This window comes from Labrus mixtus, chromosome 22, assembly GCF_963584025.1.
Source record: "Labrus mixtus chromosome 22, fLabMix1.1, whole genome shotgun sequence".
In the NCBI taxonomy this organism is placed as follows: domain Eukaryota; kingdom Metazoa; phylum Chordata; class Actinopteri; order Labriformes; family Labridae; genus Labrus; species Labrus mixtus.
In genome coordinates, this window is record NC_083633.1 from 16589255 (window position 1) to 16614892 (window position 25638).

General features: G+C 43.0%; 2 protein-coding genes across 14 annotated transcripts in view; one reads left to right on the plus strand and one right to left on the minus strand.

Moving 5' to 3' along the window:
• Positions 1 to 23681, plus strand: part of acss3 (acyl-CoA synthetase short chain family member 3) — a 42642-nt gene extending 18961 nt beyond the window's left edge. Inside the window, exons 9-16 of the mRNA XM_061030286.1 lie at positions 1108 to 1211; positions 18111 to 18206; positions 18443 to 18506; positions 20477 to 20558; positions 20900 to 21022; positions 21128 to 21227; positions 21367 to 21542; positions 23346 to 23681. Coding sequence (XP_060886269.1) covers positions 1108 to 1211; positions 18111 to 18206; positions 18443 to 18506; positions 20477 to 20558; positions 20900 to 21022; positions 21128 to 21227; positions 21367 to 21542; positions 23346 to 23429 — 829 coding nt within the window. The 3' untranslated portion in view covers positions 23430 to 23681. The remainder of the gene's footprint in view (positions 1 to 1107; positions 1212 to 18110; positions 18207 to 18442; positions 18507 to 20476; positions 20559 to 20899; positions 21023 to 21127; positions 21228 to 21366; positions 21543 to 23345) is intronic.
• Positions 23682 to 24587: 906 nt separating this feature from the next.
• The window catches only part of ppfia2 (PTPRF interacting protein alpha 2), a 143478-nt gene continuing 142427 nt past the window's right edge, over positions 24588 to 25638 (minus strand). For all 13 annotated transcript variants that reach the window (XM_061030275.1, XM_061030273.1, XM_061030272.1 and 10 more), the window contains one exon: positions 24588 to 25031. Coding sequence is in view for 2 of the 13 variants with exons in the window: in XM_061030273.1 (XP_060886256.1) it covers positions 25020 to 25031 (12 nt within the window). In the remaining 11 variants the exon portion in view is untranslated. The remainder of the gene's footprint in view (positions 25032 to 25638) is intronic.

The window sequence follows — 25638 nt, forward strand, 5'->3', positions numbered from 1 at the left end:
AACCCCTAACCCTAACACTTTGCCAAAATGCAATTCCATAACCAATCCTTTTTGCATTTTCAGTTTTCTGTAGTCTCCACAACGACCAGCACAACATAGCATAAAAGATATCACTCATCCGTTACTTAGACATCTTCTAGCTTCAGAGGCAGCCCCCGAAACATTGCCGTAGGAGGATAAACCGTCATCAGCTGACAGAGAAGTGGAATCAAAAGTAATGGTTCCCTGGCAAAAACAAAACACTTTTTTTCTGTGCGTTTTCTTCCATCACTTTCATCAAAAAAAGAGGCTAAGAGTTGAATTCTTGGAAACCCCAGCGGTGATGTCCCTCCACACAAACGAGCATTCACCTCTGCTGTCCTGATACTGTACGTGTGACTGTGGGGTGGCAGGATGCGACGATCGCTTAGTCAGCAAAGATGGCAAAAGCGATCTGCTTGACGTTGTCAGAGGCGATTTTAAAGAAGGCACGAGTCACGGCTAAGATCACAGGGAGACTGAAGTGGAGGAGAAAGCCGTGCGTAGCCCAAAAAAACCCCCAACATTTTCCTTGGAAGACGCATTGCATGAGCTCAAAGTCACTTTCAAGAGCGTGAAGAGAAGTTCTGAGCCGTAGTTTAAAGTAGAAAACCCTATGACCCAGTTTTCACAACAGAAGAGTTTGACTTAGCAAAACACTGAAAACATCAGTTCTTTAGAAAAAAAAAACACATCTTGAAAATGATGTTTTAAATTGCATATTTTTGCCCTTATTTTGTATTGTGCTTTCTATTGTTAAATAAAGGAATGTGCACTTGAGGTCACTAATGTACGGAGGCCTTTCCAGCATTTCATTCCCACTCTCTCTCTCCCCAATTTTCGGACTCTATCCACTGTCCTATCTCTCTCTAATAAAGGCATAAAAAGCCCCAAAATACATCCTTGAAAAAAACAAGAATCTCTTTTAACCTGGACCTTCATTCTATAACTAATAATTTTCTTCCTTTTTATGTACTATCATGTTCTGGAGTGACGATAAACCTCCGTAAGTCCTTAAATCCTTTGTTGACCATCCCTGCGAGAAAGTAGACATTTAAAGTTTTATAAACGGACTCTGTGCCTTTGCAGGTTGCGCTCATTATTCCTGGCAGGCGAGCGTTGCGATGTGGAGACGCTGGACTGGGCAAAGAGGAGCTTTGGGGTTCCTGTCCTGGATCACTGGTGGCAGACTGGTAGGAAGATTTCCACTTTCTACAGAGAGAAATCCCATAGAATCTGATAACAAAAACCATGTTAAATATTGTTTTTTTTTAAACCTTGCTTATGCCCAGCTGAACTCAAAAGATTTTCATGTTGGATACAGAGTGCACCTGTCTTATTTGATTTCACACAATGCCGCTTCTCCCCTCCAAAGTTACATAACCGACAGGAGGTACCAAAGGGACTCATGTAAACAAAATGCAAACTGACTCCTGAGATATCACCAACAGTATGTTCTGTTCTCTTGCTTCTTTGTCTCTTTGTTTTAAAAGCATCAGAACAGCTTAACCCAGCGTACAGAGGTAGGAGCTCTGCTGCACAGGATTTGTGGTAGTTGAAATTAAAAACTGCACAGGAATGAATCCCCCTATCATCCGCTATGCGTGAAGTTGCCTTTTGCACTTCTGATTATCTCATCTAAGTAGCTTGAAAATCACATTATCCTCAAACTTTAGGGATTAAGCTCTTATGATATGGATACTGGGAAAGCTTTTCAAGGACCTCAAGTGCTTTATTAGCCTGAAGTGTATATGATTTCGATTTTATTTAACTTGATCTTTACGACTCGCTCTCTCGGTCTCTAGCTTATCAGTGTGGGAAGACTATAAAAGTGCTATATTTAGAGCATCAAGTATAACTTGACCTTGTGATGCGGCGTGACTTCACTACTTCCCAAAAGCCTTTTGTCATTATGGAGCACTTTTTTATCATCTTTCCTGCTTGATTAATTACTTCTATGTTTAGTACCATACACCAGGGGGATTCTTCTCTCCACTGGAGTAATTATGACGTTAAAGACTAACGTTTTAATTTCTTACCGAGTTTCTCAGGGATCGTGAAGTGCCATAGTTCTCAGCAGCTATTTAAATCTTAATAAGATAGGGATGTGTGGATGAGCAAGCAATTTAAAGCAGTCCCAGTGAGAATGGTTATGGTGCAAAAAAATAAAATGGAACGGTTCCAATTTGGCCAATTTTTTTTACATGCAGTGAAGCCACTTAATATCCAGAGTGCAGAGCCACCACAGTTTCCTCACCTCAAAGTCAGACATAATCAGGTGGGGGGAAAAAAAAACCCACAGAGAGCCTTTAAACGAGAGGTTTGATTGGCATTGCCTTCCAAAAGAGTTCACTGATGTTTAATTGATTTGCGCCCATGTGGGACGCTGAGTGACTGGCCGAGATAGATGTGAGGACTATGTTTTTCGCTTTGCAACCAGATAAAGGGGGAAAAAACAATTACTGGTGCCTCTATATACACCTTGTCCATCATTTCTGAAAGTGAAATTGCCTCCTATGAAGCATTCTTTGAGCTATAGTGCTTAAGAAACTAATCAACGATAAGCTATTGATTTCTGCTTAAATATTGTAGCAGTAATTTAATGTTAAGCAGCCTTTCCCTTTTACTCTTTAATATTCCATTTACATAGTCAATATGTCAGTGCTGCTTTGCACCAGTGCTCTTTAAATTAATGTCATCCAGAGGTTGTTCCGTTTTAATTTTTAAAGGCCTGCTGGGTCATACTCCTTAACTTGTTGACACAGTGTTAAATGGTTACCTTGAAGTCATGTAATCACACTTTTCTTCACCGCTCTGCCTTTTCTTTATGGTTGTTTTAGGTCGTGATGACAAGATATGTTATCAGGAATTTCAGGGGGCTGTGTTGCTCAAGTCATACCAATAGACTGTATTACAATCAGGAGAGACTCAAGTAAGAGTTTGCAATTATTTATTTAACATTTGGCACAATGGCGAGTCCTTTGCTTTTGGAGCCATCCTTCAGTGGACACATTGGCATCGCTTTTCCACACTGGAGGTTGCAGCTTGGTGCTGTTAATCCCTCTCTGTTTGGTATCCTCTAGGAGTAGTGAACTATGATTAATATGACAGCAACCTCTAAAGAGAACAATAGGATGTCACTTTGGTGTGTAATATCCAGCCAGTGCAAGTCAGGGGGGGATCGATGCCGGACAAGACGACATCTCGGTGTTAAATTCAGAATCAATACTGTTGTTGCACCGCTGGAAAGCCATTGACCTTGAGACGGTACATGCAAAACTCTGATCTGTGTGAAGATAAGCCCGCTCGGCTGATTGTTCTGTCCAAGTTCAGTGGGAGTGTGAGAAACTCAATACTGCAATTTAGCAAAAATACAAACCATCAATTCAGGATCATGAGTTCTTGAGCTCTAACCCTACTGCATGCTCATCACATAAATATATATATATCAAATTCCAGATGATAAATTAACCCCTCAGAGTCCACTTTTGTACTCATTAATATTTCTGATCAATGTTATCAGGATCAAAGACCAACACTCAAGGTTGTAGATAAAAACATCAGGAATAGAGTTCAGCTTTGCTCTTTTTAGTAGTGCTGATACATTCTGAAGCAAAGGGAATTATATCTCTCTGGTACCTTTTGCTCCCCATGTTTTGAAGTTCATCATTAGAACTTATACTGAAAATTCCCACTTGGATTCACCACTTTGTATACGATTAGAGGTAAACCTTTTTGTTGGAAACATGGCTTTTTGCATTCATCCGTCCATCCTTCCATTCATCCATCCTTCCATCATCCATCCTTCCATCCATCCATCCTTCATCCGTCCATCAATCCGTCCATCCGTCCATCCATCCTTCCATTCATCCATCCATCCATCATCCATCCTTCCATCCATCCATGCATCAATCTGTCCATCCATCCGTCCATCCAGCCGTCCATCCATCCATCCCTCCATCCTTCCAACTATACATCCATCCTTCCATTCATCCATGCAGCCGTCCATCCAGCCATCCTTCCATCCATTCATCCATCCATCTATCTATTCATCCGTCCATCCATCCGTCCATCCATCCTTCCATCCATCCAGTCTGTAGTTGTGGAAGCAATAAAACTTTTCTTGTATCATAATAACCGATGATTCCTGTCTCTCTGAGGCTCAAACTGTTTCATTTGTGGAGGAGGCACATGCTCAGTCTGATCTGCAGGCCTCCTGACGGACACCCCTCCTGAGTGCTGACATCCCAGCCCCTGAATTGTGACATCAGTTGTGATCTACGCACACTGCGGGTTTGTGCTTTGCTTGGGCGTTCAAAGAGTGAAAATCAATCATTCTCGCAGAGCGCAATAATGCCAGTGAATTCCCTTCCCTGTGGTGCTTTTATGCTCAGCTTAAATATCCATACACTGATCTTTAATTATGTAAGGCTTCATGTAAAGCTTCACTGTTTATATGAGGAGGGAGGGGGAGTGTAGGGTTTAGTGTAGGCAGCAATGCATGCTTGCAAACAACATTATGACATTTGCACGCCTTTAGGTGCTGTGTGATTTAGTTGTTTCCTCTTTTATATATATATATATATATATAAAACATCCCCGTGCTCTACCTCTGTATCTCTATGTTAGAATGTGTCTGACTGAGGGTGCAGATGGCTGGACTTAAATACACTGTCACATGCCAGAGATGTTGATTCCTATCTTTCTACTTTAACATAGCGGTGTTTGTTTCACAGCCAAGTTTGAATCTCACTTCCTCACACACACACCCCTACACATACACCTGAACAAAATGCCGTCACACTCTGTGGCCGTCCCCGCCTGGTGATTTATTGAGTTTTGGAGAAAAAACCTCTGGCGCCCTCTTGATTTCTGTCTCAATGTGTAAATCCCGTTGGATTCTTCACCCCCTGCTAAACTCAATAACTGGCAGCTGGCGGGCAGCGCTGCAAACCAAATGTGTTCTCCACTTTTTCACGGTAGAGCGGGTCATTCCCGGTCTCACTTGCTCGCTCCTTCTTTCTCTTTGTGAGGCAGTTTGACTCGAAATGTGTCGGTGACAGGAGACTCTGCCATGTTCCTCATATATTCATTTATCATTTTTCATTTCTTTCTGAAGTTGCAGAATTAGAAGAGAAACTTTTTTAAGTTGATTCGTCCTAAGCTGTCCGAGTTATTGCAACTTCCTTATCGTCAGAGTAAACCATTTATTGGATTTGGTCTTCTCAAGGGAAACGTTGGTAATAAAATATTATTAGAAGCCTGTTGCTTTTTGTGTCTTGCTCCAGGGCACCTGATTCAATTTGCATCGAAACTAATTCTTTCAAAAAGTAGTATACGTATATACCTGTATGTTTTCAGTAACTTTCTTCAATATTAGAATCACAAGTGGTGTGGATTGTGTTTACTACAAGTGTAAAAAAAATACTGATAATTAATGATAAAGTTAATGATAACTCAAACCCCTTGCCAAGATGCTCTGAGAACTTTTAAACAAATATCCTGATTTATTAAGATCTAACATAAAGAGTACTTATATGTGTGTCCATTCCAACAAATTGCACATTTGTTTTGTGTGCACTTTGCTGGTGATCAGCTAGGAAACGTTGAGTGAATGATAACGGCTGCAAAGATTGTGGAGGCAGTATTTTAGATTTCAGAGTTGGGCTGAGTCACAGTGCTATGCAGGGAGCGCGCCAGAGCTGTTGAGGGTTTGGTGCCTTGCTCAAGGGCACCTCTGCAGCTACCAGACCAACTTCCATATTATATTTCAGCACCAGGACTTGCACTGGCGACCCTCTGGAATATTTCTGCATTGATATTTTGTCCCACCCCTAATCAACGTATCTTGGCGTTTCATTTGGATCATTGAAGAAACATTTAAAGCCAAGTCCAAACAGGGTACAACACCGTGTCTAAACAGTTAAAAACAATGTTTAATTCACAAAGTGATATCAAGTGTCAGTAAAGCATAAAAAGCAGTGTGTATACAGTTTCCTTCTGCTTGTACTGAGTTCATGAGTCACCCTGTCGGGGGCGTCTCGGTGCACTGTTTGACCGTCTCTCCGGAGACACAACATCGATCAAGTAACTTTTAACAACGTCGCTCCCTTCAGCTCCCTCCTCCTGCAGCCGAGAAATATCTTCTTCAATGGCAAACACTTTAGCATTCAAGGCTCGTTTAGTCGTCACAGAAAGGAGCGACAGAGACCTTGTGCAGAAACTGGTTGTTGTCAAAAACAAAGTTAAGTCTGCGTCTTCTGGCTTCTATAACCTAAAATCAACTCGTTTGTCAACCCGGTGACAGCCTCTCAGTCGCTCGCTCGCTAAATTGGTATTCATCTATAAATATTGATATACCTTCCCTGCCACTTGTTCAGGGCTTTGTTTGATCTAGTCACCTGCAAAACAGAAAGAAATAGAAGCCAATCAATCACCAGTGCAGCCGCTCGTAAATCCTCGGAGCTGCATGCTTGTATTCCTGGAGTGTAATATTGAGTAGACGAAAGCCGTAGTGGAGTGTTAGAAAAGGTGCACCATGAGAATTGATGAGTGGGCTAGGTGAATTGAGTTGCATAATATTAGTTTCTTCAGGGTTTGGCTTTCAGGAAAACAATGTAACATAGAGCCTATAAGGAAAGAAATATAGTCCTCCAAGGGGGACAGCCCAGATTCATGTCCGACCTGTTGCTCCTTTCCTGAATGTCAACTCTCTTCTGATTTCCTTCTCTTCACTGTCCTATCAAATAAAGGCAAAAGCCCAAAAATAACATCTAATAACCAGCAACAGGCTTTACAGACACTACCACCAACAAACGGCATCAAATGTAGCCACAGATTTGAAGGCTGATTTGAGGGCAGTTCAGCCATACACTCTGTTTTGAGTCCGCTCTCTTTTCAAATTGTTTTTGAGTATTTGCTTTGTGATCAATTGTTAAAACGTTGCTGTGGCTTTGCTGTGGAATACCTTGAGGAAATGGCAAAGTCCAACTGAAATTACAAACGTTGGAATAAGCCGCCGAGCTTCCACAAGGTCATTTTTTAAAATCTGCTGGTTTTCATTGTTGGGAGGAATGTGAAAGAGAAAAAGTCCTTGGAGATGTGTAAAGAGCGGCAGGATTGCGACTCATTCAGCGAGCCGGTGTTTGTCATTGACGGCTAAAAAAACATGCAGCTTATTATAAATTCCTCTTAAGCTGAAGGTTCCTGCTGGCTGAATTAATAATAAATGAGGAAATATATTTGTCACTTGATTTATGATAAAATAAAACGACTTTTGAACCCTCGCTCTTCCTCGGCTGTCTCTGGCGGACTTTGAAGTGTTTTCTCCCGCTCCTCGGTGTAAAGCCACTCCATCATCGCTGTAGAATTCTTTATCACACAGTCAGTGGTTTTCCATTCCCGCCTAACAGGAGCATCATCTAATTCATTATCTGTGATATCATGTCGCTTCACTGGGAGCCGTGGATCCGCCGTGCCAGGTACATAGCAATGGAAAGATTAAAAAGAAAAGAGCTCAGGATTACTTTTGTATTGTTTTCCCCAATGCAAACCCAGGAGGCCTTCCTTACCTTGCAGCCAACTGTGTGTCGCTGCTAATGGTAAACAGTCGCTTCACACAAACAGCTAGCGGCAATCCTAACAGAGCTCTCCTTAGAGAAGCACAAGGCCCTGGCTCGGACAAAAAAAAAAGAAGAGAGCTAGCTGACACAAAACAGCCGCTAGCCCTAATGATGGCACGAAGAGAAGCAGCATGACGTACACAGGATGAAGCATGCCGTAGTTATGTTAACAATAATACAATGTAATACAAATGTAATGAGTGTAGCAGCTCAAAGTGTTTCACAAGATGGCATGAAGTCAGACAGAATGAACATTAACGCAAGGAAAACGTGCAATGATAACAACCATCCAGTTCATGATAAGGTTAGAATTACATGAACAAAAGAGTAATACTGAAGTTTATACACCAAAAAATAAACTGCCTTCCATACAAGGAATGCATCTCAAAGAGATTTACATTTTGGAAATAAATACACACGAAAACAGACAAAAGGAACATTGAATTCAAGATGGACTGCCTATTGACTGTATATCGTTATGGACAACACGTCTCTGTCTCCATCAGTGGTTAAGACGTGAAGCCAAAGTACCTTGGCGATGGGTGCTCACATATTTTGCTGTAATTTTGGAATCAAGATCAGCGCTGAATGAAGCCGGCTGGTAGAACCGTGGAATTAACACCACACCTCTATCGCTAGGCAAAGAACACATTCCATTTCCAGATGAAACGTCAAACATCCCTCAGGTCCAGTCCACAACAAAACTGATTATTTTGCAATTTTGGAGCAGACACTCACATGAAAATTCAAAAAGGGTATTGTTAGTATTCACTATGTTGCTTGCTTGCTTCTCCTCCTACTATGCCTTTCCAGTAAGAACTCTGCAAGGTGCCGCATTGTCAACTGAGCTGTGTTTACGCTCGCTCTTTTTTGTATTAAACAACTAATAAAAACCAAACTTCTCAAGCGAATGAGCATGTTGACATGAATCGGCATGATAATTACTCTCACGACTGGATCCAGGTTGGACAAAAATGTTGTTTGTTTTGAAGGAGCTCTTAATATTTTGGCTTCACTCCCAGGCAGCTGGTGCTCTGTTCTTCTTTATATGAAGTCACTGGGTCAGCCACAATAACGGCAAAGTATGGGAAGTCAAATCAAATTGATAAGTGAAGTAAAAAAATACCTGATATCTGTTTAAAAAATTCTAGATAAATAACTAAAAACATTTTCTGAGTACAACCTTCATAGAAGAAATGCATCTCTCTGTGCTTTACAAATAAGAATTGAAACGTACACCAAACCAGACAGAGAGAACATTCAAACAAGGATAGACCATGATCTGCAAAAATACATTGCACAACCATATTGGCAGGAGATCATCTGTAGAAGACATATCCTTAAGTTATAAGCTTTCAACACATGGCTTGACTTTGTATTTATCTAACATCCATCGCTTGTCGCTTCTTTCATGCAACTCCAAAATGTGCTCCTTCTTTTCCTGGAATATTTAATCACACTAACAAGCTCACTGACAGAGCTTTGCCTGCTTCTTTTTTTTTTTTTTTTTTTTTTTTACCAATTAAGCATGTTGATGAGTTCTCACTCTGCAGCACTTTGCTGGTGCAGGCGGGATTAGTTTTGTGATGCGGAGTGGAAATGTTCGCCGTTGCTCATTATTCCCATCCGCGGCGGACTCAATCATTTGTCAGACTCTTTGCTGTCATCCGATACGCTGATTCATCCTGTCCCATCGAGCCTGACGTGACACCACGCGGCTTTCTTTTCACCCGACTTCATCTTCTTCTAACTCTCCCTGTCTTCCCTTCATTGTCATTACATTGTTGTGGTTGCCTTTGCCTTCTCGTCACATTAAGTAACACCCCCTGGTGACCCTAACCCCCCCATATAGACGTCATCCATGCATAGTCTGCCCCCCCCCCTTAAGCCACCTGAAGCCAAAGACAGCCCGGCTCATGTGCATACCGGTGAAAGTCTGCCATTTTGAAGCCTGATAATAATCTCTGCGCTATTTTAAGACCCAAGAGCCACTGGCAGGGGGCGGACAAGGGTGATGATGTCACTGGTGTTGCCTGGCAACAAATGTGTGTTTCTGGTCGGCAGGCTCCCTCACCAGTGAGCGGTGTCGTACAGATACAGAAACGTTTTTTTTTTTTTGTGTCTGTCTGTTTATTTCTCTGACTCTCTGAGACAGACAGCAGCTGTGCACCGAGCAAATTATCTTTAAAAGAAGTGACCCCGGACCTCCTCGCAGCACCTGTCTCGTCAAATAAATTGCAGAATAGACTCGTTCTCTCCCCGCTGGCCTTTGCCAAATGCAACGCTGGCAAAGGATTGTTGTTTTTTTCTCTCCCCCCCCAAGGAATTAATAGTAAGAGATGCAGAAGCTTTTGTGGATGACAGTTTAACAGGCTCCATGAAAACGTCATTGTCTCACTGGAGAACAACAGAAGCTGACGGGGATATTACCTTTTGCAATAAGTAATTAACTCTGAATGTTCTTTCACCTGCAGGATTCATTTTCAGGAGAAGCTCCTTAGTGGGCAGAGTAGTAATGTATTAGTTTTAACCCTTTCAGGTCTGCGTTTGTGATGCTACTTTGAAAGAAGGAATAAAGGAAAAGATGCTCAGCAAGCTCATTTTTTATGATTTGTATTTAACAAATGTAACAAGAACGATGTGGAGTGAGAAGATTTTAATCATAGTAGAAGTTAGTTGTTTGGCATTTTGATTCATTTCTGTGCCTTCATACAGGGAACAAAGTTTCTATGTGACATTTTGTTTTGGCAACAAGCTCATGATTTCCCTTTTTAAAGTCCAATTTGAATCAGGAACAACATGTTGAACATTTCATCAGAAATACCCAAAGTGTCTTATTCGCTTCTTAGCTTGAATTCCAAAAAGAGCGCACCAACTTTTTCCCCCTCACCTTATTCGTATTCTTTCGCTGCTCCTCTCCTCCCTCAGCATCTCTTTTTTTCTGAAAACAAATCAGAATACATTTCTCTTCAATAAACAGTTCCTGCGTCATGTCATCCTCGTGCTGTTTCCCGAACTCCGAGAGATGCGCGGGGGCCGTGGCTTCGGGGCCTCATGTCATTCAACACCAAGCGCGCGCACACACACACACACACACACACACACACACACACACACACACACACACACAGAAGAATCCTCTGTTGTTTCCCCTGTCTCATTACATTGCTGCAAAGACAGTGGCGCAGATGCCTCGGCTCTTGTAATTACATCTCAGAGCGGTGAGATGCCACGTTTGCATTACCTCGCTGTTTACTGCCCGCCGCCGTCCACAGCTCTCCGTAACCTGGGAATTCTTCTGGCGTTCGCTCCCAGCCCATTGTTGCGTTTATCGGCTGCGGCTTTGGAAAGGCACAAGACGGGGGTCTTTCATTAGCAGGTTAAGTAGTGGATTTGTATGCATAAACTTGGCTCTGAGCAGATGAGCTGCGCTGTCTGCAAAGCGATAAGGGAGGCAATGTTTTAGCTTGATGGAATGAAATGATCCCTCCAAGAGTCGGGCGTTGTAAGCGGGAGAGCACGTCGGATTTGTGTGAATGCACAATGTTCCTCTGCTCTCATGTCTACCTTTTTGGTGGGTGGCATCACAATGATTTTTTTTTTGCAGTTTCTGCAGCCTTAGCTTTTGACTTCCCACACGTCTCACTTCCTATTTTCTACTTTTCGGGCACCTTGTCTTTATTTTAATATCCTGCCCCCGATAAGAGAGGCTTTGTTTAACAAGCTCGAGTGTTTATCTCGTGTTTGTGCTCCTCGGGACACTGCCAGGTCTTGAATTGTTTCATTTTTTTAATTGTTCAGGGAAGAGTCGTCGCCTAGCAGAACTAATCTTAGCAGTTCTGGAGTAATCTTTTGGTTGTCACTCATTCTCGGAGCCAAATTCTCAGAGAAGAGCAGGACAATGTACAATCCTCTGCCTTTGTTATGCAGCATTATATCCTTGGTGTGTCCATTTTTTTACGACTGTTTGTGTATTTGGATCACATTAAAAACATGTCATTTCAACAGAAGGCGGTCAAAAAGCATAAAAACAACTTTCTGATTCTCCCCCCATCTGTTCCGCTCCTCCTACATGAACAACATCCCATCTTTTCGAGTAACCCTGGGTTGACTATATTGTCGCGCTTCGACCAAGTTACCCCAGCAACCATCCATCACCAGGACAACCACAAGCTCCGCTGCGCATACAGTATGTGTGATATAACAGAAGTCACCCCTCCTCGGCTATTTCTGACAGGTTTGTTTACACATAACGTGACAACTGTTGTTTGTGTGTTTTAGAAGCTGTCAGCTTCACTGCTGCTGACCCCCCGAAGAACAGCAATAATTCACGGGGAACATTCATGCAGAGGCCCAATTAGAAGAGGGATGTGCAAGCGGCACCACACACCTGACGACTAATTTAAAAGTTTCAATGGAGCGGCTACATTCATTACTGAAAGTCAGGGAAGTGGCTGCCTTCCACGCTTGTTTTACTCTTTATTTTTAGCCCCTGATTTTTTTTTTTGGATCAGCCACATTCTCAGTTGTTCAGCGGTCAATTTCAAATGCAGATATTTAGAGTTGATTTTGGGGACTTTGGCGTTGCAGAAGCGAGGCCAACAAAGAGGGAACTTTCAATTGCGTCATGTCGCTTGCAGTGTGTGATGGTGAGGGCTGCACTCACAGTAATAACGCCACATGCCTCAGCGTTTTATATTGGTCTCATCGGTATGTAGGGCTTTTTAGATTTTAGAACTTGGTATCAACAGGTTAATCTTTTTCAGTAACCCTTCTTTTAATGCTGGTTTGCAGCTAAACTTTTACACAAGTTTGGACTCATTAGATTGTAATTTTTGTGCATCAACATGTAAAGATGTATTGCATCCCTACAAGTCAGCGTTTTCTGTCCTATTAGGTTTCAGAACCTAATAAGTTCCCGTTCCCCCTCCATAGTGACATTCCTTTATTGACCTTGTGTTCACCTCGCTCAGTTTGATGTGTCTGAGTGTGCACGCCCTGCAGACAGAGAGGAAGGGCAGGGCTCCCATGTCTGTGGAGAACATCGTTTCTCATATCTCATATAAAGAAGTGTTTGAGAAGCTGCAGAGTTAAAAAAAAAAAAGAAGAAAAAAAAAAAGAGTGCATGTGTCCTTCAACCCCCCTCCAGCTACTAGTAATGAGCCCGGCTGTTCGATAGCACCCTCTCAGCGGAAAAAGCACCCTCGAAACGCCCAGCTCGCTTTTTTTTTTCTTTTTCCAACGTATCCTCCAACAACCCTCCAACAACCCCGCCCCCGCCTGGGCCCCATTCATCACACTCAACATGCCTCTCACTGGCCACGCTCATCTCCTGCAGGTCGAAGGAAGATTGATTTGTTTGTGTACGGAGGCAAAGGCAACGAGAGGGAGCAAAAAAGAAAAAGGGAAAAAGACGGGAGGTGGGAGCAGAGGATACAGAGAGGAGTGTTCTGTGTGTTTGTACGTGTGCCAAAAAGACTCCCAGCAGTCAGTCAGACGAGCAGGCAGACGACGACACAGTGCGAGAGCAAGTGTGTGATCGACTCCAGCTCGCAGACTAGACTATTTTAGCTCCCCTCTCTCCCCTGCAGCCTTCACTCACCTGTCTCCCAGGTGCTGTCGGCCCATTCTCAGAGCTTATTTGTTCTTCTCTGCACAATTCCTACCCAAACAGAATATCCACAGTGAAAGTATTTTGTCTACCTCTCCTTAAGGAACTTACGTGTAGAGTGTTTGTACCTGTTCCTCTGAGCCTCATGGTGAAGGAATAATAGACTGTTGTGAATTATTGTACCTTCAATGCGTGTGTGGACTGAGGAAAGAACCTTAGGAGTTCTTGAGTCAGCATTTCGAGTTCCGTCCTCCATCTTCCGTGCAGATATGAGGACAAAATATTTAACAAAGCAAATTAATTATCACTGAGATCCAGTGTATTGGCTTTGTAAAGGTTTGATTTCACGCCTGAAAGCCACTCAGACACTTTCTGCTTTCTTCCCGCAGTGCCTTGTAAAATGTCGAGGTCCAATTATATTGTCTTTTTTCATTTGGGTTTTAATTTTTAACTCGCTGGGGCTGAATCCTCGCCAGCTCTGGCTTGTAAGCAGCAAAGTTTAAACACTCCACTCGTGCCGACACGGTTCAGCCGGTTTGTCGAGCTCCCTGGAACCGACTCGCAGTTAAGAGGAGTGTTTTTTTAAAGGACCCTTGATGGCGTCCCTCAGGGTCAGAGCGATGTATTCGTTTTCCAATAATACGTTGTAATGTAAGGGGGATAGGTTGATGTCACTGAGGTCACTTATAACAGTTTTATCTCTTTTTTAAGTTGTCCTGTAAATGTGTAAGTAGTTTGTTTTTCTTTTAACAAAAAATACTTTATTTAAAAAAAATCTCTGCTGTGGAAAATGATGTTTTCAACAGAATGCAGTTCATCACTTCATCTGACACCTACACCCCCCCCCCCCCCCCCCCAGCCCCGCAGCACTTTTACACATTAACAATAACCTCATGGACATAATTAATCTTTATTCTGATGGTTTAGTTTGCCTCTGTGCGTCATTAAGAGGCATCAATAATACATTTCAGTCTGTTACATAACCGGCCAAAAACTCCTCACAGCAGCTTTACAGTTGTGCAAAAAAGATCCATCATTTATGAAAAAGTATTGATTGTGCTAAACTCCAAAAGTATCAGTACAGATCTTGAATCCATAAATCTTTTGCATTACATCTAATTTTGCTCAAGTTACAGTATTTGCTTTTTGCTCTAGTTCTTGTCAGATCGCATAATGACCGTAAGAAACACAGCGTGCAGAGAGAAGGCCTTCAAATCACTCTGTACTGACCCTCTGCTCTGACCAGGTTAGAAGGGCCAAACGCCCCCATCATGTTAGCCGTAAAAGAAACTTGTTTGATCATCATTCAAGGTGCTGTCTCTGCTGATTGCGATTGGCTTTTGAACCCTTGAGCAAGTAGCTAACCCCTTGTTGATAAATGAGCCGTACATGGACGCCAGTTCAGAGGTCACTTTGGTTCGGGTGATGTGTTCAGCTCTGAAAACCTCCCCTCCTGACGTCCTTCATTTGATAACCTAATCCTCTCCTCAGCCAGCAGCACACCTCCTGCCCCTCAGACTCGAGTCTTTGAAGCCTGCTGAGCTGAAGTCTGAAGTGGTCTACGGGCTGTTTGGACTCGTTTTGATTAGCCAGAGAGTGAGAGGGAAGAATCCAAATCCTCTTTAATCAATAGAGCTGCTTCCTTAACAAGATGCAGGAGATGATTTTGTCTGCATCCAATTTGACCTTGTGTGCGTTCTTGCACTTCTTGGGAGTTTTTCAAACGCATTTGTCTCTGAAGAGATGTTATGAAGGCCAACAATGGCGGTCGCCATATTGGAAATGCTACTTCAATCTAACTTGCAATCTAGTTACAGGCGAAGAGGTATCCACATGTCAGTCAGCTTGGCCATCCCCCTAATTATGCAAAATGTAAAAACTCTGAGGCTTAAAGGTTGCATATGATCATCCTCTTCAACAACTTTAAATAAGTCTCAGAGCTCCTCAAAACATGTGTGTGAAGTTTCTTGTTATAAATCCACTCTGTTCCAGTATTTGATCATGTCTATAAACCCCTCTATTTCAGCCCTGCTCAGCACAGGCTGTTTCTGTGTCTGTACCTTTAAATGTAAATGAGCTGTGTCTGACCACGCCCCCTCTCTGGAAGGGCTTGTGTGGCTCGGGCTTTCTCGCTCCATGCCCTATTGTTTTTTACGGTGAGAAGGAAGACTCAGAGGTTCAGAACGAACACCTAGCTGTGGGAGTGTCACCCACCTGGGGGAGGGGCTACTGCCCTTTGTGATGTCATGAAGGGAAAATCTCCAAACGGCCTGTTTGAGCACACGTTTTCTGAAAAGTGGAGCAGGCAAAAGACGGAGGGGATGGACTTTTCTCGTAATTGGGGGGGTTTGTAGACAGAATAGGGACACACATTAGTGTTAGAATAAAAATCCCCAGAAAGAAAAGCAGAGTAGAAGTACAATCTGGTAAACTTAAACACGATTCCACTCATTAACAGGTGGCACCAGTACAACATGGATATCTTGTAAGGCAAGTTTTGCAAAATGGAGTATAATCCGTTTATGAAAGTTGAAACAGTTCACTCATGGGGAGGTCAACAATACATTTGACCGAGTAGTGACTGATGAAGCTCCACAGGTAGACTCTGGAGATGTGACATTCTGTCTCAGTTTTAAAAAATAATTGTGGTCGCTGGGTTTCCTCGCTGCAGCCTCGTCCTTCTATTTCGTAGCTGACAGGTGTGTAATCTTGCTGAACTCTCTCTGCTGCTGTATCTCTCCCTCAAGGTTTAATGACTCCTTTCTGCCACATCACCGCTGTATTGACCGAGCTGTCATTTGCATAGCCGGCCTTCTAGCTCCAATGTTTTGCTGTTGGCCTCTGCCCTCTCGGAGGACGAGTCGCTGCGTGCATATTTTACAACAATACATGATTGAAACTCCCCCCCCCCACCCCCTGCTGAGCAATAACAACTGATCACATTCAGTTTTTGGCACACCTTTGCTGCATTAATTTACATAGCAACGGAGGAAAATGTCACGACACTCTTGGCCACAATTACTCAGACGTAAGCATCACATTTACACTGAACACTCTCCACATAAGGTAGATGATCTGATTACCTTTTGGAACAGCGCTTGCATTAATTTGCATTCTAGTGATGAGTGAAGACAGACGGTCGGATAACTTCAGGCGTCGATGAAGCCCTCAGGCCTGTCTCTAGTAGCCTCTGCAACACATGCACAACACTCCTGAGACTTTCTGGAAATTGTCAGGGTGAGCTGCATGTGTGAACACAAACAAACGGCCACATTTTTCACCTGACTATATATCCTGACTTCTTCCAGCCAGCCACTATACTCAAATTTTTTCCACTCTTTCGTTCATACTGTGTATACGTCTAAATTACAAGTAGCATTGTGTGCATGCTCGTGTGACCAAATTGCAGTATAACATAAGCAGATGCACCAGATTATGTTCATGTGTGAAAGAAAGTCACGGTGTTGGAGGTTTCCTTTGCGCTGACTGTCACTTGTTGTGTGAAAATTAGTTAAGACATCAGCTTACACACACACACACACACAGAAAAAAGCTGCCTGGGAGAAGCCAAAATAAGAACAGACAGGTGGTAGTGTTTGGCTGGATCCTTTTCTTGAAGTTATGCCAAAAAAAAAAATCAACTCAGTTACTGAAAAGAAGTGGAAGTGATTTTTGTTTGCCTGCAGAAAGTTAGGAGAATATGCCAGCCAAGAGGTGCGATAATGTTTTGAAATTGCTAAGAGAGTATGGCTTAGGGGAAATTTAACCAATTTCTGTTTTGCACAAACATAACTGACTCTCTGCTGTCCCTGCGTGGTTTAACGAGACTGCAACTCTTCAATCCAAAAGTAATCACAACTTTTTCCCCCCCCACAGTCATCCAGGTTTCTTCTCGTTTTAATCCCCTCCATCAGGCATCTTTTTGCTAACCTCTCAGCGACACCAACTTATCTGAGTGTTGCTAAATGCTAGCTGGAGTTTCAAATAATTAGCTCAATGAAGTGTGATAATTAATGCTTGTTGTTATCCATATAGCGCCCTCTGCTGGCGAAAGAGAACTGATAGTGTAAGACATTAAACACTTAAATGAAATGCTATTCAGCTGGTGAGTAAATCTAGTAATATCGGCTCATATCGAAGATAAAATAAGCCGATACCGATAGCCACTGGATAAGCTAATATCGGCTGAAATTATCGGCTGGCCGATTAATCGGTCGGGCTCTAGTTCTTTCTACTTGTTGCCTGTTATGCTGATATGTGCACGCTAGATGAGACATCAGCTGAGCAAAGTATAACTATTCCTGGGTAAGAAACTAAGAGAAATAAAGAGAAGCATTCAGCTGTGTGATTTCCCAAACATCGAGTGTGGGAGTGTTTCCTTTCAGAGCGTGTTTTTTTAAATTCCAGTGGAATAAACAGCAGCAGAAGACAGATGCTGATCCTGGGCTGGGTCTGCTGCGTGCCGTGTTGATTTCTGATGTAATCTCGCTTACCGAGCTGCATCGATTCTTTTGTGGCGTCCTCTGGGGGGGCTGTGACAAACGGGGCAAAGCTGTGCTGTGTAAGTGGAGCACAGTCTTGCGGGGGGGGGGGGAGGTGGTGGAGCCCACTGGAGCTGTCATGGTTTTGTTTCATGTAGGTTAATGCTCGCAGATGCATTCCCACACGGGCTCTTTTGATCGTCCCACCATCAGAAGCTTTAACAGTTTTTATTCAAAGCACAACAAAAAACTGTGATGTTGTGTCAAAACTGCAGCGTTCCACCACACATCCAGAGCTCCTGTGGGAAGACTAAAAGTGTTGTGGAGCTCCCACACAGATGTGAGTCTTCATGTTCCTCTCTCTCTCTCTCTCATCAGAAACCGGCTCTGCCATCACCTCCTCCTGTATCGGTCTGGGAAACTCTCTCACGCCACCTGCTGGTCAGGCTGGAAAACCAGTTCCAGGTTACAACGGTAAGAGTAAAAACTGTGACACACAAACCTCGTCCTTGCTTCTGTGTGTTTCTAACTTGGCCTTACATAGCACTGTTAAGTCATCGATGTTATTCCGCCCCCCTTACTTTCAGCGAGGCAGAGATGGAGAGACGCTTGTAATTCCCTGCTGAGTATTCCATAATTTTTCAGCTCCTCCAGTTTGCCAGTGCGCCTCTGAATATGATTTTGTTTTGTGCTCTTCCCTCCCCCACTAGTCACTGTGATCGATGATGGCATGCAGGAGGTGAAGCCAAGAACCCTGGGAAATATTGTGGTGAGGTAAGCCGAGCAGTGTAACTCAGAGCTTAGTCGTCGCTTGACTTTTCTCCCGTCACTCGCAACATGCACGCCCACTTTTAAGTTCTCGCTCTCTGAAATCAAATTCCCAAACTTGTTTTGCCTTATATGTAAATAAATCCCCGACAAGCAGCTTGAATGAGTCTCCCAAGAACCTCGGGGCGTTGTCTGGGTTGTAAAGATGAATCGTGTTTTTTTTTTATGTGAGAGAGCTAGCAGTGCAGAGTGGACCTCCATTAAAAGCAATCAAACCCAGCCTGCTACCAGTCTGTTATCACTCCCCAGCTCCATTTCCCTTGCTCTGCGTAAGTGCTGGTATCGACTCCGTGCCAACGCTGGGGATTTCCAGGGAATTTCACATGAACAGTGCATGCGAGGATAACGGCAGGTAGAGCGGGAGACAGATGGAAACAGCTGCACTTCCTTCTAAAGTCGGTGCACGCCCTGTTGTTTGATCAAACGCTTTAATCCCAGCTTCAGAAACATTACGGTCAATATCTACAGAGTGAGCTTCTAGTAATGCATTATAGATTTTAAGAAGTGTCAAAATGATTTGGTGATAGTATCTTGATGCTTCAGTTTTTGTATATTTTAGTTTCAGGCGTATCTTTAGTGCTGTTTCACAGTTAAAGTGAAGAACAAGCAGCAAACGTTCTTCAGCTGATTATTCCTTCCTTTACTCTAACAGTGTTTGAAGAGAGCGTCTGCATGCAAAAAAAACTGCAGACAGTATTTTCTTTAATCCTCTTTCTGCGGAAAATCAGCATCACAAACAAGATTTACCGAGTGTTGTCAGATTAATTTATGCAGAGGCACGTTTAGGGTTCATACATGAGGGTAATTGAATCCCCTTGGTCAAGACTCTGGTCAAGAAAGGGGGATTGCTTGTACTCTCTGGATAAACAGCAACTTGGTGATGGAGCTCTTTTATTTGTTCTGTGTGTGTGTGTCTGTGTGTGTGTGTGTGTGTGTGTGTGTGTCTGTGTGTGTCCGGCAAGGTGAAGTCTGGGAGAGTGAGTGTCTAGACAGTTATCCATCTTCACATATCCCTAAAACTTCATGAGATGAAATGTAATTGACCTCCCTTAATTCACATGAAATTTGAAGTGATTAAAAAGTTTGAAGATTTTCAATTAGATGATCGTTTTCACTTTGAAAGAATCACTTAAATGTCATTCTTTTTTCCTCCCTCCTCTCCTCTCCTCTCCTCTCCTCTGCTCTCCTCTCCTCTCCTCAACTCCTCTCCTCTCCTCTCCTCTCCTCTGCTCTGCTCTCCTCTCCTCTCCTCCCCTCCCCTCAACTCCTCTCCTCTCCTCTCCTATCCTCTCGTCTGCCCCCCTCTCCTCTCCTCCCCTCCCCTCCCCTCTCCTCTCCTATCCTCTCGTCTGCCCCCCTCTCCTCTCCTCTCCTCTCTTTTCCTCTCCTCTCCTCTCCTATCCTCTCGTCTGCCCCCCTCTCCTCTCCTCTCCTCTCCTCTCTTTTCCTCTCCTCTCCTCTCCTCTCCTCTCGTCTGCCCCCCTCTCCTCCCCTCCCCTCTCCTCTCCTATCCTCTCCTATCCTCTCGTCTGCCCCCCTCTCCTCTCCTCTCCTCTCCTCTCTTTTCCTCTCCTCTCCTCTCCTCTCGTCTGCCCCCCTCTCCTCCCCTCCCCTCCCCTCCCCTCTCCTCTCCTCTCCTCTCCTCTCCTCTCCTACCCTCCCCTCCCCTCCCCTCTCCTCTCCATGTATGTATTTGTTTGTTATCATTGTGTTTTTGCCATTTGGTACAGGATTCCACTGAAGGAATGATTTTGTATCTCAGTCTCAACCTTTGTTGTTCAACAATTCCTAAACAAACAATGAATTAATTTTAAGGCACGTACACTCTGTTGGTTTTTGTGCCGTTAAGCCAGTAGCAAAAAGTTAATAAAGAATGGATTTAAACCTCAATTGTTTGAACATCCTCTTTCCTCCAGGCTGCCTCTACCACCTGGTGCTGCGCTGTCACTGTGGCAGAACCACAAGCTGTTCAAGGAGCTCTACTTCACTAAGTTCCCTGTAAGATTCGTCTCCGTTTCCTTGAATTCCTGTCTCCCCTGATGAATGTGTTATCATTTGCACAGCTGTCTGGTTCCATAAAAGACCACTTCAATTATAATCTAATGGCTCTAGATTAATAACGTTAGAGAGTGAGTGTTGATTATGTGGTCCAATGTCTCCCTCTAGTGTTGAAAACTTTCATCACAGGGCAACTCTGCTTTTTTTTTTTTTTTAAAGAGTTTGAATGAGAAAGTCGAATCATTCTGAGAAGCCAAGCCAAATGTTTTACAGACTATTTGATTCTCTGTTTGGAGAGAAAGAACCTCCACTGAAACCCTTCCTCCTTGTCCCTCCATCAGGGTTACTACGACACCATGGACGCAGGTTTTGTGGACGAGGAGGATTTCCTTTACATCATGTCCCGGTCTGATGATGTCATGAATGTGGCCGGACACAGGCTGTCCGCTGGAGCGCTGGAGGAGGTAGGAGGACGAGTTCAGAGGAGATGAACAAGCTTTTCGTTGAGCTCTTTTTAAAAACAGATGAATGTATGTGTGTGTGTGTGTGTGTCTGTGTGTTTTTTGCAGTCAGTGCTGCTGCACCCTGCGGTGGGAGATTGTGCTGTTGTCGGTCTAGAGGACACGCTGAAGGGTGTCGTCCCCTTGGCCCTATGTGTACTCAAGAATGGTGAGGCCATCATCACAGATAACATTGTAACTCCTCTATGTCTGTACATTCTCTTCTTTGTGTGGACATCAAAGACCTCGACAAAGGTTGTGTTTCACCTTCATGGTATCGTTCGCTTCATGTTGTGTGTGCGTCTCAGGTGTTCAGAAAAAGGAAGAGGAGATCATAAGTGAGATGGTGAAGCTCGTCAGAGACACCATCGGACCTGTAGCCGCCTTCAGGAAAGTGCTGTTCGTCCGAGGATTGCCGAAGACTCGCTCTGGAAAGATCCCTCGCTCCTCTCTTGCCAACCTGGTCAACGGCAAGCCCTACAAGGTGCGTCAAGCTGCGATGCACGTGCATGTGTAGTTGTTTTCCAGTCGAGTGACCATCTTGTGCGTACAAATGTATATATCTATATTTCATCTATCACAACAGATCGAATATAGATCGAAAAAAGATATCCGATACATCATATCGGCTGATATATTGGCATCTGATTTTTTGTATCGGCCCCAAAAATCCCATATCGTGTCGAGTCCTAAACATAAGACAAAAATTCCCCCCTTACCAACAGACTTTGTAAAAGTTGCAGGGTAAAAAACTCTGAGAGGAAATATTGTATCAAGGTGTTTTGTTTTCTTTGTCCCCCGTGTTGAGCAAAAGGAGCTACTGAGGAGGGAGAGAAACCCATTTTAAAAGTCAGAATGTGAATAATGTTTGCGCATTAGCAGACTCTGCACTCATTAAACACAGCTAAAAACCCATTTAGGATTTCATCTGTTTTAAGTAACCGACTCGGTTTTCTGCTGATCACCGCCTCCGGAGATAAGGCGATGACAAACGGAGGGAACAGAATGTCTTAATAACAGAGAACATGAGTTTACATCTGTAAACAGAGCCACTGTTTACTGCCTTAAAGCCTTCAAATTAACTTAAGCAGTTCTAAAGATGTCTCTGCATTATACAGAGGGTAATCTTCATGTTGATGAGACTGAATTTGATAATCATTCAGTGATTGTTTTAATTACTTGTTAATAAGCAGGTTGTTTACAGATGATACAGCTGGAAAGCTAAAGGTAGACGCACACACAGAGCTTGTAATAAGACTGCTTTGCAACAGTGTCACTCTCTAAGGACTTCTCCATATTTAGTAGTGATGCAACCTGGAGTTCAAATAAACAGATTCTGCCTTTCTCTGATTGATTGACAAACGAAAGAGTAGTGTGCAAGCATTAACTTGAAAGCAAAGCCCCCCCCCCCCCTTCCATACAATCCCAACAAAATACTTCACATAACATGAAAACCTTTTGGGAAAGTTGAATAGGGGTATATACTCATCATGTAAGGCTCTGTAGTATGTACAGGTCAAAGTTAGTTACCTATGATCCTTTAAAGGTCACATATTATGCCAAATACACTTTACCATGTTTTTCTAACACTAATATGTGTCCATAGTCTGTTCAGCCAGGGACACCAGGAACAAGAATCCATTGAAAGTTTCATGTCACCTCTCACAGATTTTTTTAAAATAAATTACAAATTTCTGAAATATCAGTGTCTCTATGCAATTTCACCAGAATTCAACTTTAATTATCTCAAACATGCTCCAGTAAAATCTGCTGAAAATGATCAGGGGTGCAACAAGGGACATCGGGAACAAGGATCCATTGAAAGTTTCTCATCACCTCTCACAGATTTATTTTTTAAAAATTACAAATATCTGAAATATAAGTGTCTATGCAATTGGACAAGAATTCAACTTTATTTATTTTAAAAATTCCACAGTAAAATCTGCTGAAAATTCTCAGGACTACTGTCTTCAAACACTTAAATTATGAGAGAAGTCCATCCTCTCCGTCTTCTGCCTGCTCCACTTTTCAGAAAATGTGCGCTCAAACAGGCCGTTTTCAAATTCTCCCTTCATGACATCACAAAGGGCGGTAACCCCTCCCCCAGGTGGGTGACACTCCCACAGCTAGGTGTTTGTTCTGCCCTCTTTGAGTCTGCCTTTCTCACCGTAAACAATAGGACATGGTGCAAGAGAGCTTGATCTAAATACAGTTTTTATTGATGAGAGGTGTGTACCTTTTTGTAAGGAGAATATCAAACGCACTCTTTTTTTTTCTCCTCCCACAGATCACTCCAACCATCGAGGACCCCGAGGTGTTCAAAGACATCGAGAAGCAGGTGGAAAAAGCTCTGAGACGTGAAGGAGCCTGAACTCATCAGCTGGATGGAGGAGAAAACTGAGGTTGGATAAATTAACATAAGCCGCTCTTTGCAGCTCCGGTGGGCTGCAAACATGAACTGAAGAAGGCAAATCAATGATTGTTCTGTTTTCTGAAGAAGTTTCACCTCACCTCCTTACATGAAGTGTGCCATTAAGTAGAGTTCATGTTTCCATTTTTAACAAGAACATTAACAGTCCATTTGTATGATGTCACCGTGCTGTAATACAGAATCATGAACAGACTCATTCACTGACAGTAGTTTTTTTTTTTATTGACAATGAAAATCTGCTTGCTCACCACTTAGTTTTGACCAAAGTACAAGAATAAATAAAAAAGAAATTGGACACAAAATAAAATGATTCATTTTCGTGCAAATCGAAGATGTAAAAACAAAGAAACAAACAAAAAAAAAAAAACAGCATAAGACTTTAGCTTGAGTCGTCCATCAGAAATAACTCAAAGACAGATAACGGGGCGACAACAGGCCTGCCCCGGACACTCCGACACAAACTGAGGAGTTAACAGATACACCAGTGTTAAGTCACAGCAAGCAACAGGTTTTTGTCTTTTAAAAGTCACCTCACTTCAACATGGTCATATACACTCTACACACTATGAGCTAAAGCAGTCTGTCTTTCAGTTATTTCTTCTTCTGGTAACGTGGTGTCCGAGAGGAGGGGGGGAGGGGTTTTGGGGGGGGGGGGAGAAGGCCAGCTCGGCTGAGTGTGTAAGTTGTCCTTTTTTTTTGTGTTGACGATTCGCCCGACAAAAAAAACATACAGTACGACAGGTGACAGGTTCTAAGAGCGACGTTCTCCGAGAGGAAGTTCTGTGCAACTTCAGACGTCTCTGGTTTTTTCGTCCTTGGCTACTGAAGAGTCCGTTGAGTTGATGCGGTTGTATCAAAGTGCTTCGTCTTGTCCTTTCCAGTGTGTCCTCATAAAATGCTCCGCGAGAAAGGATGGTGGAGTTGTTTGGGCTCAGAGTGGCTTTTTTCTTCTTCTCTGCACCACTAGAGGGCAGCATCTCACACAACATCCATCTCTCTCTCGCGCTCTCTCTCTCTCTCTCTCGCTCTCTCTCTCTCTCTGTGGTTATTCATCATATTAGCACAATGAAAAAATAAAACCATATGTACAAAATGATCTTGGGAGGGGGGGCAGCAGGGTAATATGGAGACAGTTTAAAGAGCAGCATATATTAATCTATGGTCCACTAAATGAGGTGGCAGGGACATTTTTTTTGCACAAACTCTGAATATCTTTTTATACATAGATGTGTGTATATATTAAAAAATGGCATATTTATATACAGATAACCTACACATCTCCTGTAGAAGAAATAACACAGTACGTTATGCTTTTTTCCCCCAATGAGTTACTGTACATGTAAAAGGTATAAATGGTGACAACAGGGAGGCCTGCAGGACAGTTTAGCACCGGCACCTGGTGCCCACATGATGAGGGGGTCAAAGGGGGAGGGGGGGGGGGGGGGGGAGCGGGAGAGCAGGGCTTCTTGGCAGTGCGTGTTTGTTCCTCGGCAGGTTGGCCCATCCAGCAGCTCACCCGTTTATCTCCATTCAAAACTGTACCTGGAGAAAGACAGAATCGGTGGCATTGAATTACGTTTTTAAAGCTGGTAACGTTTGAAAAGAAAAGAAGGAGAAAAAAAAACACACACACACACACACACACACACACAAAGTCAAAACATGCCAAGAATGTAATTTAGAACCAGAATGAGCCAACGGAGTGCAATACAGCCTGCAGCTCATTATAGGAGGGAAGGTGACTTTGGAAGCACTTTTTAAAATGATGCTGCTAATCAATCGAGCTGCTAGGTAGGTAAGCTGCTTTGCTAATGTAGTTCTTTAAGAAGCACAAAATATTAATTTAGTCATCTTCATCTTGTGAGATTTCTCCAAACAACATGCATCATATATTGTTTTAGTTTTTTCTTTTCACTTTCAAAAACTACAGCAATTGGTCTCTTCAGTTGCCAAACACTTACAAATTGTTCTTTAAAGTAGGGATGTGTCATGATTTCCTTATATTACTATAAGCAATCTAAAAAGTTAATTTTTCTTTAATCTCGGTTTAAAAAAACATTTTTTTCACTCTGTTGGTACCCGCCCCTGGTTGCAATATTGTACTTCTGCCAGAAGGGGGTTGTAGTGCACCTGAAAGCTAATTGCTTAC